The sequence below is a fragment of the Myotis brandtii genome, unplaced genomic scaffold, assembly GCF_000412655.1.
Source record: "Myotis brandtii unplaced genomic scaffold, ASM41265v1 scaffold714, whole genome shotgun sequence".
Taxonomy (NCBI): Eukaryota; Metazoa; Chordata; class Mammalia; order Chiroptera; family Vespertilionidae; genus Myotis; species Myotis brandtii.
In genome coordinates this window covers 754,651-771,069 of record NW_005370809.1, presented here as the reverse complement: position 1 = coordinate 771,069, position 16,419 = coordinate 754,651, and the positions used below count along the sequence as shown (strand labels likewise).

The 16,419-nt window shown below is 40.1% G+C and overlaps 1 protein-coding gene across 1 annotated transcript in view; it reads right to left on the bottom strand.

Annotated features, from left to right (window-relative positions):
- DNAH6 (dynein, axonemal, heavy chain 6) overlaps positions 1-16,419 on the bottom strand; it is a 239,152-nt gene that overhangs the window by 24,263 nt on the left and 198,470 nt on the right. Inside the window, exons 63-68 of the mRNA XM_005882406.2 lie at positions 12,737-12,909; positions 10,155-10,345; positions 6,503-6,663; positions 2,837-2,925; positions 1,856-2,002; positions 239-377 (exon numbers count right to left, since the gene is read on the bottom strand). Of these exons, the coding sequence (XP_005882468.1) occupies positions 239-377; positions 1,856-2,002; positions 2,837-2,925; positions 6,503-6,663; positions 10,155-10,345; positions 12,737-12,909 (900 nt within the window). The remainder of the gene's footprint in view (positions 1-238; positions 378-1,855; positions 2,003-2,836; positions 2,926-6,502; positions 6,664-10,154; positions 10,346-12,736; positions 12,910-16,419) is intronic.

The window sequence follows — 16,419 nt, the reverse complement described above, 5'->3', positions numbered from 1 at the left end:
CAAGAGCAATGTAAGTTTTTGCTATTATTATTGGAGGAAACATCTGTCCCACTTTTCTATGTGTCAATATTCTTATGATATTCTGATCCTGGTCTTCTCTTCGCAAAGGGAATATCAGAAGTCATCACCACCACGATCCAACACCGTGGAGGTGGCCATCTTTGTATGGGCCAGGTGGGTGTGAACCAACTGTGTGTGGCACACAGCTTGGATGCCCTGGCCATGTGGGCGTACTGACCGGTAATATAGGTCAGTGCATCCCAGGGAATCCTTCCTTCTTGACAGTAAAGGTTGAGGTTCAGTAAAGCGCATTCTCTGTCGCTGTCGTTAAATTCATAGCAGATGTTCCAACCAAGAGGGCCAAACTTCTTTCTTTCCTAGAATGGAAAATGAAAACCGTCTGAAGTAAAAGTTGATAACATTAATTTTGTGAAAAATATTGAGAACAAAAAGGTTTCTATTGAAGTCAGGTGTCCTCATTCTGTAAAATCAGTTAAAATCATGCAGTTTAACTTCAGCTGGGCTTCCAGCTTGGCTACCACCAAACAAGGAGGCACCTCTTCCTCCAACATTCCTAACAGAACATTTGATATTCCTGAAAAATGGGGCAGGCCTGTCAAAGAACATTTCTTCTTCACGATAAAACATTTCTCCATCCAAATAGGAAAAAGAATCCCACCTGGTGTCCTTTGGCATAAACACTGACACTCACCTAGCTGGTGGAGAGAGCTCCCCCTACTGCTCTAAGGAGTGTGTCCACCACGCAGGCTCTTCTGTCAGACCATGCTGTGCTGACTACATACTGACTTCTGTATAGAGACGTCTTTTTTTTTTTTTTTTTTAATGGTACCCAGAATCATAATCCTTGTTTCATGACTTCTCATAATGAAATCTTTCCTTCTGTTTGTGTTCTATCCATCCCATCTTAATTTCATAATTCTAAACTGATGATTATACCAGAGGATTGGTCCTATGTTCTCTTCGTTTCAAAATTTTTCTAAATCTTAAACCACTTCCTCATCTCAACTGCTTTCATTAGAACAAGGGCCTCACACCTAGAAACCCCAATCTTCTTGGATCTCCTCTAGGACCTTGTTTACTTATCCCATATCTTGCATCTACAATTTGCTTTTTTCTAGACTTGATTTTTTTCTCTATGGCCTACACACATTTGAAAAGCAGTCAGCCAGTTGAATCAAGACTCCATCTAGAGCTACATATTTGAAGAGTCAGAATTCAAGTGCGAGCCACAGGATGGGTACCAGACCTGGACAGCAGTGAGGTGTGAACTGAAGGAAGGGGAAAGCAGTGCTGATCTGAAGTTCATCTTTCAGGGGACCTGGGACTCCAGTCACTGGGAGGAAGCTGTGAAGGTTGTTATAGCCACTCAAACAGGGAACAGGTGAGAGTAAAATTATTGCAAGAAAGATTAGGGCTTATTGACTGACATGATATATATGTGTCAAGAGGGAAGAACAAAAATAATCCTGAAATTTTGGTTGTAGGTGATTGACAGAAGGGAGGCACTGATATCAGAAGTAAAGTCTAGAGGGGAAGCAGATTTTGGGGAGTGAGGCATAGCTGAGGAGATCAGTTTTGTGCATTGGACCTGCTGCAATCGTCCAGGTGAAGGTGTTGAGAACAGAGCTGGGAGGCAAGGCTGTGAGATACCGAAACCAGGGAAGCACAGAGATCAATCAGCAACTGTGTTAGAACTAACTGGGCTCAGACACAGAACAGGACCTCGGCATTTCACGATGCCACTTGTAAGCTTTCATTTAATTCTTACTGTTTATTTATTTATTTTAACAAAATACATGTTCTTGTTTCCATTAGGAAGCAGAATTGAGTGTACCTGAACAATTGCATGGAAGAAACAAATGCCAAATATTATTTGTCTCCATTGTTGTCCGAGTATATTTTCTTCAAAATATGAAGGTGTCATTTCAGTAAATGCTCGTCTGATATTCGCACGTAAGCCTTTTGGAGGCTCATTGGTTACCTGGATTTAGATGAAACATTCATGTCAGAGAGAGTGACTTGACAGATCTGCATGATTTCTGAGTAGCACATGTGGACTGAAGCCACTGAGAAAATGTAGATAACTCATGCTCGTGGGGTGTCCTGGCATGCTCGTGCCTGCTCTATGTCTTGCTGTGGTCCCGCCCTGGTGGGTCCTCACACCTACAGTGGGTAAACCACCTGCACAAGAACCTCAGACACTTCTATTTGGTGTCCACTTTTCTAAACAAGGCCTTCGGCATCGGCTTTTCTGTTCATCCCAACACATGGCATCACCCCACCCTTTGCCTTGATGACATGGGCAGGGAGGGAGGATCCCTGGGTGAACATCTGCAGAGGCTGCTCACATATTGGAAACTTTCAGCTCCGAAATCCAGCAGCCTGTAGGTCTTCCTGTCTCTCCAATGCTGAAGCATCCCTTTCACGCTGGGAGGGTTCCTATTCTCATCCCTGCATCCTTGACATGTTTTGCTAGAGGCTAAGATGGGACAACTTGAATGACCAACAAGACTAGGGCACGATGCCGTAACCGGTTTGGCTCAGTGGATAGAGCGTCGGCCTGTGGACTGAAGGGTCCCGGGTTCGATTCCGATGGGACAACTTGAATGACCAACAAGACTAGGGCACGCAAGGATGGGCAGTGGCCTGGGAAACTGAAGAGATCCTGACTCCCACCTCCCCACTTGGGCTGTATAGACTCTGACACGGTCCTGCACGGGGCCTGAGCTCCCTGGACCCACTGGGTGAACACTCTGAGGCCAGTCACTTCACATCACTCCAACCACCTTTACCAAGGTAAAGGCGCATCCATTACCTTGACAGAATTTTGAAGAACTGTGACAGGAAATGTATTACTAGGCATGGAGCTTAAAAAAAGCCGGAAACTCTCCTTGATAGTAATATCTGTTTAAAACAAAGACAACAATGAAAAGGAAAACACTTAACTCTTAGCAACACTCTTCTAGAAGCAGTAATTATTACAGGGTAGCAAAAAATGCTGTAAGCTCTGTTTAAAGACTAGTTTCTCTCTTATAAGGGTGTTGTAAAATGTTCTCAGGGCATCTTTACAGAAATCTTCATACAGGAGAGTCTGGCACATTTGAGTAAAGACATTAGAGACATGTTAATTTTCAATGCTTCATGGAGATGTTCAGGGCCTTCCCTCTGAAATGGAGGAAATTGTCAATTGAAAAAGAGGCTGGTTACCGGCAGTGCATTTATGCTTATGAAGTTTTTTTCTTTTCTTAACCATTTAACTTAAGGCAAACTGCACAAGAGTGGTCAGAAAGCCTACGGAGAAGAAAGGAGTTTCTCCCTTCCCCAGAGAAGTTGCAAAGGGAACCAAGGGAGCAGGGATATGGAGAGACGTCAAGGGTAACATCAAGAGGTTAACTGAATACACTTTCTGAGCTGGGGACTGGGAATCTAAGAAAGAATGAGTTCCATTCTAGGTTAAAAAGGCCAAAGCAACATTGGAAAAATCACCATTCGCATCACAGGAAAACACAGGAATCACCCACAGATGACTCTCTTGGCATTGCTTTTTGTACTGTGGTGTTCCTCCAGCGTGCCAGGCTTGCTCCCTCCCTGGGTCTCTGCATTGTCTGTTCCTTCTGCCTGGAAGGTTTTTCCTTTGATTCCCTCACTTTCTTCACGTCTTAATCAAGTGTCACCTTCTCTAAGAGGTCTTCCGGGGCCACACCATTTAAAATTTCGACCCACCTTCCGCCCCACCCGCATTCCATCCTGACCTTTCTCATCCTCCTTACTCTCCTTTTAATTTTGTCCAAAGCACTGACCACATTCTGTTTTACCGTATAAATTACTTATCAGATGGTTTATTTACCATCTGTCTCCCCTCACTAGAATATAAGCTTGATGAGGGCAGGTATCTGTGGTTGTTTTGTTCACCACTATACCTTAAGCCAGTGGTTCTCAACCTTCTGGCCCTTTAAATACAGTTCCTCATGTTGTGACCCAACCATAAAATTATTTTCGTTGTTACTTCATAACTGTAATGTTGCTACTGTTATGAATCGTAATGTAAATGTCTGATATGCAGGATGGTCTTAGGCGATCCCTGTGAAAGGGTCGTTCGACCGCCAAAGGGGTCGCAACCCACAGGTTGAGAACCGCTGCCTTAAGCATTCAGAACAGTGCATGGCCCATAGTAGGTTCTCAAATTTTACTGAATGAATGACTGCAGATCAAAGTTGAATTTATTTTTCTTAGTTTGAGCTAACTTAATGAGCTACTTTAAATAGCCAAAATTAAAAGGCAGTTCTAGCACAACTCTAGAGCAACACTAAAATTACTTGCAGGTAGAAACTATTAGGCATAGAAGCCAAACATCAACCAATGTCTTAGGGCTAATGAGGTTGCTGACCAAAGAATCTGAAGAATAAAAAAGGCCAGGTTTAGAGAAGTTTCCCTGCCCTAGAAGCCAAACATCAACCAATGTCTTAGGGCTAATGAGGTTGCTGACCAAAGAATCTGAAGAATAAAAAAGGCCAGGTTTAGAGAAGTATGTTCCCTGCCCCCACCCCCCCAACCCCAAATGGCCCCCTTATAATTGCTAATGCATCAAGAATCTTAACTTGCACAGACATCATAGAAGTTTATTTAGAGCTGGAATGAAACCTTAGATGTCATCTTAGTATGGGAGTTCTACCAATGATATGATGTGATCATTTGATAGCTGGGGAAACTGAGGCCCAAAGCAGAGATATAATAAGCACAGTCAAGAAGTGGTGGGGCAGAACTCTACCACTTGGATCTTAAACTTTCAAGTCCAGAGCTTTCCTTCTTCCCTTCCCTCCCCTCCTCCTCTCCCTTCCCCTTCCCTCCCCTCTCCTCCCTTCCCTCCCTTCTCTCCCCTCCCTCCTTCCCTTCCACTTTTTCTTTTCAGCTTACTACCTGAATGTATTTTATTTTATACTGGTTCAAGTTAAACATCGGAACTCAGGTGGTTAAGTTAATAAATGACTGCAACAAGGGCCAGAAGAGGATTTTTCTGTTCACTGAAGCGTTAGTGAGATGCAATCACTTAAACCCCTCTAAGAACTTCTGGCTTCCAAAGCCTCCCAGCCTCCCTGAAGAACTGGCGCATGCTCTTGTACGGGTCTTCCGCAAGCTGAACCCCATCTCCATATTCTGAAGGTTCATGTTGAACTTCTGCAGCAAGTTACCTGTAGATGTCTTCCCTAGCATTGCTCCTGAATTATAATCCTAACCATCGGGATCCCCAAACCATAGTGAAGACATTCTTGTCTTTTTTCTTTAATCATTTAAATGGAATTAAGCCACAGGAAGCAGGCCACCTCTTATCTGCACTACAAAAGAGTGGGGATTCTGGATGGTAGATGTAAATCACTCCTTAGCCTCGTTAGAAGCAGCCTGCAGAAGGCAGGGTCCGGGAACCCGGGAAGCGAGGGGCCTTAGGGGAAGGCTGCAAAGCCCTCGCTCGCGTGGCCTGGTCACCCGTGCAGGCTGGCCACTGCAAAGGAGCAGCTCTTCACCTTAATAGGCAGCATTAAGTAATGTTACTTGTAAGACCAGCTGCACAGCTCTCACCTTCCCAGAAAGCTTTCTGCAGTCAAGACAAAAAGGAAGACCCCAGAGGAGGGCTCTGGATACTCTAGGTTGGTGGTTCTCTCCCAGGGCCTCCTGGCGGAGCGGGGCTCACCGTGTTTATTACCTGCGATAGATACAGTTCCTAGGGTTTCCATTATTTCCACACTAGCATTTTAAAACGAGTAGATTCTAACTCCACTTCTTATCTCTCTGCAGCCCATTATACTTTCTTGAGTGGGAAAGGAAGTGGTGATATGGCAGTTAGTATACAAAGCAGTAAAAAGCTACTCTGAAGGGAACTGGTGGTCATCTCAACTCTGTTCCTTAACTTCTCTCCTTCTATAGGGAAAGATTTATTTTCCTTCGTTGTCCTAAAGTCATTTTTCTTTTTTGTTTTATTATGCTTACATGTAATCTACTTTGAATTCGAATGGCTTCCCATAGACGGCAATGTGAGACAGAAGTGATCCAGTGGGCGCCCTAGCTGAGTGGATAGAGTGTCTGCCTGCAGACCGAAAGGTCCTGGGTTCGATTCTGATCAAGGGCACATGCCTGGGTGTGGGCTCGATCCCCAGTAGGGGGCGTGCAGGAGACAGCCAATCAATGATTCTCTCTTATCATTGATATTTCTATCTCTTTCTCTCTCCCCCTTCCTCTCTGAAATCAATAAAATATAAAAAAAAAGGAAAAGAAATGATCCAGTGAGTGATCCACCTCAACTTGGTGTCTAAAGATCTTTTTCGAATCTGGGTTGTATAACTTAACTAAAGCTCTGTAGGTCTCAAATTTCTTCTCTCTACTATGGGAAACACAATCCCTACAATAAAGAATTATTATAAGGAATCAGTTCAACAAGAAAGGCTACATAAAATGGTATTATTATGCAAATGATATGTGTTCGACATACTTGGGTCTGTGAAGGTTTTAATGAGCTCTTCCATTGCCAACATCCAAGAAACAGCAAGATGGCAGTTTTGCAAAAATACCCAGTTTCCTGTTTTCATAGCATCTTTGATCATTTTTTCAGCAATGGGTCCTTGTCCTTGCCCCAGTGAAATGGATTGCACCCTGAGTTGAACAACAACAACGAAATGCTGTTTTTTAAGCAACGAAATCATTAAGACATTTAAATATAGTAGACTTTTGCCTAGAATAAGCACACATTTAACATCCTCATTCTGATAGGTGTACAAATGTTTTTTCTTATTTTCTTGTTTTTTAAAAAACATTTTTACTATAACATATGGGAAAGTGCAAAGAACAAATACACAGCTCTATGAATTATTGCAAATGAACATCTGTGGTTGAGAAGAGAACTTTGCCAACACCCTGGGCACATCTCTTCTGTGCCTCTTTCCAACCAATCATTTTCCCTTCCTTCTTCCCAAAGGTATTCACTACCCAGACTTCCAAGCTTATAGGTCAGTTTTTAAAAACTTTAAAAAACTGAAGTCTAATATACATATATATATCTATATATCTTAGTATATAAATATATCTTAGTGTATATATATACATATATATACATATATACACACACACACACACATATATATATGTATCTTAGTATACAAATAGTACAAATCATTAATACATGGCTTAATGAATTCCCCCAAGGTGAATATACACATGTATCACCACTTAGGACAAAATAAAGGACATTACCATCACCCTCTCAATCAGTATCCTCTTCATTCTCAAAGGCTATTTTGAATTCTAACACCATCGGTCAATTTTGCCTGTTTTTGAATTTTATAGAAGTGGAATCATATTTTTTTATATTTGGCCCATTTCAATCAACAATATTTTTGGATTAATTTATATTATTGTGTGTCATTATGTTCATTCATTGTTATTGCTATATAATATTCCACTTTTTATCCATTTTGCTCTTGAAGGACATTTGGATCATTTATGGCTTTTGACTATGACATACAATGCTTCAATAAACATTCTTGTACATGTCTTTTGGTATACATGTGCACTCCATTTTGTTGTGTACATTCCTAGGAGTGGAACTGCTGTTTGACAGAATATGTGTAATGTTTAACTTTTTTTTATAGTATCAAACTATTTTCCAAAGTGATGCCACCATTCCACACTTCTCCCAGCAGCAGGTGAGAGTACTTGCTTCTCCATGTCCTTGCTGACACCTGATGAATGTATAGTGGTATCTCATTGAGGTTTAAATTGTTTCCCCTTTTCATAGGTTCATTTATTGGCCATTTGGCTATTCCATTTTATGTCTCCCCTTGCTCTCCTCTTTTTTTTCTATTGTGAATCACCTTTTTCTTTTTAAGAGTTCTTTATATTGGATATAAACACTTTGTTCTCTTTTTACTGTCTCCATAGTTTTGCCTTTTTCCAGATTGACATGTAGTTGGAATCATAAAGTATGTAGCCTTTTCAGATATGCACTTAAGTTTCTTCCATGTCTTCTCATGGCTTGATAGTACCTTTCTGTTTAGTGCTGAGTGATATTTCATTATTTGGTTGTACCACAGCTTATTTACCTATTCACCTACTGAAAGACATCTTGGTTGCTTGTAAGTTTTGGTAATTATGAATAAAGCTGCAGTGAACTTCCAGGTGCAGGTTTTTGCATACACATAGTTTTTATCTCCTTGGGTAAATACAAGGAGTGTGATTGCTAGATAGAATGGTAAGAGTATGTTTCATTTTGTAAGAGGACACAAAACTGTCTTCCAATGTGGCTGTACCATCTTGCATTTCCACCATTAATCTGTATCTGCCTCTTACTTTCTCTTCTGCCTTCTTCCTTGTTTAGTTTCACTCATCAAATCATGCCGGAAGCCGGTCCATCCTTGCTGCTTGACACAGTCGCTGCAGGAAAGAAACATCTGCACAGCATATGTTTCAAGGGACCTGGCATATATAGCATATTGTTCTTAATATGTTTGCTCTCCTTAGCGCCATGTGTTTTAACCAGGGTCACCTCTCCGAGAAAGGTTGTTTCCCCAGGTGGGGATTTTTCCCTGAGGTTAGGGAGGGGATACAACCCCTTAACTAAGTGCCAGGTGGGTAGTTAAATCACTTTAACTACAAACAATCACGCTTAAGCTACATAATCTTTACTCCCTGGAATGGAGATAAGAAACGCCCTAACCTTTGCAATAGAAATTGACAGGATTAAAATCGACTGGTATAAATACAGATGTAACAAGACAATAAACATCAGATCCTAACCAGAACTTCACTGGAGATCCTAGCCAGAACTTGGCTAGAGATCCTGGCTAGGCTGCTGATCAACTGAACGCTGTCTCCGTGTCATTCCTTCTTCGCCGCCTCCGTCCACACCTTTGGGGACCCCTGGACCCGCTGGGGTTGAACCCTGACAAAATCAATCTATCATTTGTAAATAATTCCAGTTCTCTACTAATTTTTTCAATCCTTCATTTCTCTTCATTTTAAATGTTATTTAAAAATCTCGCATGTATCCATTATCAGCGCACCCTGCATTCTGCTCCTATTGCATATTGTTTTTCTTAGTTTTTTTAAAAAAATATATTTTATTGATTTTTACAGAGAGGAAGGGAGAGGGATAGAGAGTTAGAAACATTGATGAGAAAGAAACATCGACCAGCTGCCTCCTGCACACCCCCTACTGGGGATGTGCCCGCAACCAAGGTACATGCCCTTGACTGGAATCGAACCTTGGACCTTTCAGTCCACAGGCTGATGCTCTATCCACTGAGCCAAACCAGTTACGGCTGTTTTTCTTAGTTTTTAAACATTTTTTTCTGGCCTTTCCATGTACCTGGTTTTATTTTATTGTGTGCCTAAGATTTTGTGTTTCTGCAGACAACATTTACATTTTTTCCTGATAGACAGCTAGAGATACTAGTAAACAGGGATCACCTTAACCTCTTCAAGTAGTCTATTTCTTACTTGGTCTTAGTCCTTTTAATGCATAAGTTTAAGCTTCCCCCTTGCCCCTGTTACTGAGCGGAGTAGAGGCTCATGTGAAAGATGAGAGTGCCTAAGATTTTGTGTTTCTGCAGACAACATTTACATTTTTTCCTGATAGACAGCTAGAGATACTAGTAAACAGGGATCACCTTAACCTCTTCAAGTAGTCTATTTCTTACTTGGTCTTAGTCCTTTTAATGCATAAGTTTAAGCTTCCCCCTTGCCCCTGTTACTGAACAGAGTAGAGGCTTATGTGAAAGATGAGAAGAATACAACCTAAAGAGCTATGGATTTTTTTTTGCACATTTGAGCATGGGGAGTAAACTATAATCCTCTTACAGTTACATTAAAAACGTCTTAAATAACAAGTAAGTTTTAGTCACTATTCCACTAGATTATCAGACTTCAACATTTTAAATCATCTCCCTTTCTCAAATGAAATTTACATATACTTTTATGATTTTGACCCCATTTTAACAACATAGTTAGCTAAATATTAATGTTTCTTAATTTATTTAGTAAGGGTTACCTGAATGTAGGAATTCATGCTCCATAGAAGGAACAAAAAGGGAAACTTTTATCAAGGAGATGTTCATATGAGTTGCTGAATCTGCACAAGGAGACCTTACCGTTCCGAATATCCTCTGTCCCGGGCAAACCTCTGGAATGCGCCCATGGGATCGGAGCCCGTGCTTAAGATGAATATGAGGGGAGTGTTGTGGGACATATCTTGATACAGAGACGGCAGGTCCATAGGCGGCGTCTCTATAAAGTGTTTCCCAAGATTTTCTATGACAAAATCTGTAAGAGCAAAAACCACCTGAAAGGTGAAAAGGTGAAAAGAAGAACACATTTAAAAAAGTGTTGGTTGAGTATCTTTCATAATTTTACTCTATTTCCCCTCAGCTTCTCCGAGGCCGGTGCCCTGTCATTTGAGCTCATTCTCTCTTGATTGGGTATATTTCTTCCTGTGGATCAACTTGGTGAACTTGTACACCACACAACTGCTGACAGCCGTGCTTCTCCTGACTACACTGAGCAGGATAAACTATTACACGAGAGGAACGGTCCCCATCACTCCGTCTATCTGTACACCTGCGGTTTCCCCATCCTCGCCTCCCTTTGTTCCATCCCTCTTGCATTCTCAGCGACTTTACTTTCAGTCCTTCCACTGACTCCTGCATTATTGACCTCTCCCGCTCTCCATGATCTCCCTATCACCATCCAATTAGGCTCCATTGTCTCTTATTCTTAAAAGTCAAACGAGAGAGCCTTCCCTTGATTGCAGTGCCCTGCCAGCTACTATTTCATTCCTTTACTTCCCGTTCACAAGCCAGTTTCTCAGAGGAATTGACTCTGTACGCTGTCCACCATCTTCATTTCTTATCTACTCATCATCCTCTTCTGACCTCTCTCAGGAACCAGCCCCAGCCCTGATGATAAGATCCCTGGCCGGGCCACTTTCTACACCAGTGTGTTCCCTTCACCGACCTCCCCCGAGCCAACTTAACCCTTTTCTGCTCTTGCAGACCATGGCTCTCCAGAGCCCAAATGGAGTCTTTGTTTGAGATAGAAAAAGGTGTCCTTTTACGAGATATTTGTGCCCCAAAACGGCCATGATAAATATACAAACCTAACCTGCCATGCCTACAATGTGAACGGCTGCCTTAAAGGTGGAGCATGCCACATCTTTCACAGCTGTAGGCAGTAGCAGGATTTGATGTTAGCTCTCCATGAGGTGTTGACAACACCCTGTCCAAACAAGTCTTACCATGTTTTTATTGCGGGTGTGGGGGGAGACATGTTGTTTGGATTTGAATGGCACCCCAATCTGGCCACACTGGGAAAAGATAGTCACATGCTTGCCTACCTAAGTGTGGCTATATTGTGGTGCTGACTGTAAAGGTGGCGTGGCCCAGAAGGGACAGCTTTGAGACAGGGCTGAGGGGCCTGGAAGTTTGTTCCACTGTGTGACTAAGTATAATTCCAGAGTACATTTCTTTATTATTTTTATTTAAAATATTTTCAAAGATATGAGCTATTTATTTGCTTTTTACTTTGACAAAATAAAAAGCTCATAAAGTTTACAATAAATGACCACAAGACAAAGCACCAGTAATTTATTTCTTGAGGGCTATTATCTATCTATCTATCTGTCTGTCTATCTATCTATCTATCTATCTATCTGAGCCTAAGTGACCATTATGACTGGACAACTAGATGACCGGCCGGTAGTTATTCTATCTATCTATCTATCTATCTAAGCCTAAGTGACCATTATGACTGGACAACTGGATGACCGGCCGGTAGTTATTAAGCACACTGACCACCAGGGACCTATCTATCTATCTATCTATCTAAGCCTAAGTGACCATTATGACTGGACAACTGGATGACCGGCCGGTAGTTATTAAGCACACTGACCACCAGGGACCAGACGCTCAACACAGGAGCTGCCCACTGGTGGCCAGTGCGCTCTGACAGCCAACCTCTGCAGTCCCTCCCCCCAACTGGTCGGCCCAGATCAGCCCTGATTGCCCACCAGGCCGAGGGACCCCACCCGTGCATGAATTTGTGCACCGGGTCTCTAGTGTAAATATAAAAGTGGTAACACGCTCATGAAATGCTCCTGAATTTAAAAAGTTGGAGAAATATTTTTCTGGAAAATAGATCACTTTATTACTATTATATAGAGATCTAGGATTCTGATAGCTTTATTAATGAAAAATCAAACACTATGGGTTACATGCGCAATTTCTCATGTCTCTGAACTGATTTTCTTTATGAAACATTTTAAACACGTGGAAATAAGTTTGTATAAAACACACCCTTGGTTAGGCTCTAATCTACATAATGTATATCCAGAAATACATATATATCCAAGAACACGGTTAAGTACATGGAATACAGAAAGGAGATGAATCAGGTCAAGCAATAGAGCCAAGGTTTCCTGTGGAATTAGCTTGGTTTTTCTGTCTTTTGATTTGCTTTAGTGCTAATTGTCTCTCCAGTGGTATGTAAGGTTTATGATTCTCAGGTGGAGGACGAGGCAATACAATAGAAGTACATGTGTACACATGCCAGCCCGCAAATGTGTGTCTCACTACCATGGCTAACAAATAAATCTTATCAGTTGATGGATCATAACTAGTTGGTGAGCTTTAGTAGAAATAGTTATAACACAGTTCTTTAGTTAAAAAAAACACCTTACCTTTTCTTCTTTACAACATTTAACAAGAATTAGCTTATGGAAAGAGCTTAAGTTTGAAAGCCACGATTCATAGATTTCCAACTCCACTTTCTGTTTCAGGAGTTGTTCCTCTTCTTCCCCTACTGTGGGATAGTTTTTCAAATCCTGTGAGTTAATGAAAGTCTCAAAAGATCCTGGAAACATAATTTAAAAATATGCCTTATTTAGAGTTGTTTTGAGTTTTAAATTAAATAAATATATTTGGTAATTTAGAAATCTCTACATTTACTATCAATTCTTTCTATGAATGTAAATATACTGATATCCCCCTATCCAGACTAATTAACGAGCAAAGAAATTAAAACTGGATCAGAAAATATTCAACAGAAAACCACTTACAAAAAGCAAAGCGAAACAAATAATAGAGAGGTTACAATAAAAGGATGCATAGAAATACATTAATCACATGTGAACAAAAAGAAAACTGAAGTGATAAGAGTAACATTGGACAAGTTAGAATTCAAGGCAAATGTAATTAAATGGGACAAAAGAGGTTATAGTAAAATTCAAACCTCATAATAAAAGCACAATAAAATGAACCTATATGTTCCAGATAATAGTATAAGAATATATCCCTCACTGCTGGAGGTAGAGTTTGAAAAAGTAGAAAAAGAATTGTGGTAGGAAATAATACACCATTATTAGTCTGTGACAGATGAAGCAAATTAAAAATTCTGGCCTACATAATTTGAGCAATATAAATAATATGACTAAATCGACAATCTACACAACTTTATGCCCTGATAAGCATTAATACATTGCTCCCCCTCACCCTTGGAATAGTTATAAGAAATGGACTTGCATTTCACATGCTATAACCCTTGCAATGGTTACAGCATGCAGTAAGAATTAGTGTTGAAATGCCTGTTGATACAAGGTGCACAGTATGCTGGGAGCTCTCGGCGAGCCAACACAGCAGTGACAAAACAGGTTCCTACAGTCAAACATTAGGCAGAATAGTTGGATTACATTCCAGGCTATAAAGCCACTTTCTCCAGCTGGTCTCCTGGGGTTTTTCTCTGAGGGCCTAATAACTGCAATCAGAGTTATTGACGGAAATTTAGTGACACGTAAGACCATGGCCTTGAAGAAGGGTGCACCTCAAGACTTCTAGTTTCTCTATGGAATAAAGACAATTCCATGGCATGAGACCACAGGGTTCATTCAGCACACCGCAGTGCTCTTTGGTTGAAGGTGGCTACATTATTCTAAAAACCAAGTAATGGAAACATTTATTCCAAAGGGAATTCTTTTTTCTTGAGGTTATTGTACAATCAACCAAGGCTTTGGCTAATAAGACAAGACAGCATATTTTAAATGATAACTCAACTAATAGGACATGAAACACTTAGAGACCATCAAAGACAAAAGATTAAGGCAATTAGGAAGCTTTTGAAAGTAAGAATGACATTGGAATGATTAAACTTGACCTACAAAGATCTAAAGTTCACATTTAGAGCACAAGCCATACTATGACACATGTATAAACCTTCACAATCCTGTAGGATTTCCAGAATAAATCTTGAAATTTTATAAATGAGAGCAGGAAAATAAACAAATAGGACTACATAAAAACAAAAAGCTTTTGTAGAGCTAAAGAAAACAGCATCAAAATGAAAAGGGAGTCCACTGTATGGGAGAACATATTTGCCAATGATACATCTGATAAGGGATTAATTTCCAAAACACATAAAGTACTCATACAACTCAACAAAAGGAAGATAATCCAATTAAAATATGGGCAGAAGACCTGAATAGACACTTATCCAAAGAGGAATACAAATAGCCAAGGCACATATGAAAAAATGCTCAATATCACTAATCATCAGAGAGATGAAAATTAAAATGACAATGAGGTATCACCTTGCACCTGCCAGAATGGCTATCATCAATAAATCAGTAAACAACAAATGCTGGTGAGGATGTGAATAAAAAGGAACCTTTGTATTCTATTGGTGGGAATGCAGACTGGTACAACCACTATGAAAAACAGTATGTAGTTTCCTCAAAAAATTAAAAATGGAATTGCCATTTGTCCCAGTGATCCCACTTCTAGGAATATATCCTGACAAGCCAGAAATAAAAATGGAATTGCCTATATGCACCCCTATGTAAATAGCAGCATTATTTACAATAGCTAAGATCTGGAAACAGCCCAAATGCTCATCGGTAGATGCATGTATTAAAAAACTGATACATTTACACAATGGACTATAATACAGCTGTAAAAGAAAGGATCTTTTACTCTTTGAAAATGGAGGGACTTGGAGAGTATTATGCTAAGCAAAATAAGCCAGTCAGAGAAAGACAAGTATCACATGATCTCTCTTACATGTGGAATCTAATGAACAAAATAAACTGATGAACAAAAAAGATCCAGAGACCTGGAAGCATGCAATGGACTGAAGTATTTCAGAGGGAAGGGGGGTGGGTGTGATGAGATCAACCAATGAACTTATGCATATATTCATAGCGCATGACAGACAATTGTGCAGGGAAGGCCTGGGGATGAGAAGAGAGCAGGGTGAAGGGGTAAATGAGGGAGAAAGAGGGACATCTGTAATACTCTAAACAATAAAGATAAAATTTTAAAAAATCAACAAAATCCCACCAAAGACACACCAAAAACATGAGAATGACACAAGAGTTGAAAATGAATAGTGTAGAATATAATATGCCAACCAAGAGAAACCTGCTGTAGTAATGTTAACATTAATATTTTAAGGCAAACATAACTATTTAGAATAAAGAGAAATATTCTTTAATAAAAAAGAAACAATTTACTAGGAAGATGATAATCCTAAATCTATTTGTATTAAGCACTATAATTTCACAAAATATGGGAAAAATTCCAGAATTACAAAGAGAAATTGTCAGTCATAATTGTATACCTTAATTTACCTGTCTTAGAAACTGACAGATCAAATATAAAAACCATCACTAAAGTAAACACAATAAATTTTGATAGACCTTGAGGATATTATGCTATGTGAAATGTCAGCCAGAGCTAGACAAATACCATATGATCTCACTTATATATAGAATCTAAAAAAAACCCCCAAACCAACAACCTCCCAGCTGCAAGGCTTATAGATACGAGAAGAGATTGGTAGTAGCCAGAGGAGGGGGTGGATGAGTGGTCAAAATGGGTGAAGGGAGCCAAAAAGTACAAACTTCCAGTTATAAAATAAGTAAGTTCTGCGGGCCTAAGGTACAGCATGGTGACTATAGTTAATGATACTGTATTGTATATTTGCAAGTTGCTAAGAGAGTAAATCTCAAAAGTTCTCATCACACACAAAAAATTCTGTAATTATGCTTGGTGGTGGAACCTGTCTTAGAAACTGACAGATCAAATATAAAAACCATCACTAAAGTAAACACAATAAATTTTGATAGACCTTGAGGATATTATGCTATGTGAAATGTCAGCCAGAGCTAGACAAATACCATATGATCTCACTTATATATAGAATCTAAAAAAAACCCCAAACCAACAACCTCCCAGCTGCCAAGCTTATAGATACGAGAACAGATTGGTAGTAGCCAGAGGAGGGGGTAGATGAGTGGTCAAAATGGGTGAAGGGAGCCAGAAGGTACAAACTTCCAGTTATAAAATAAGTAAGTTTTGCGGGCCTAAGGTA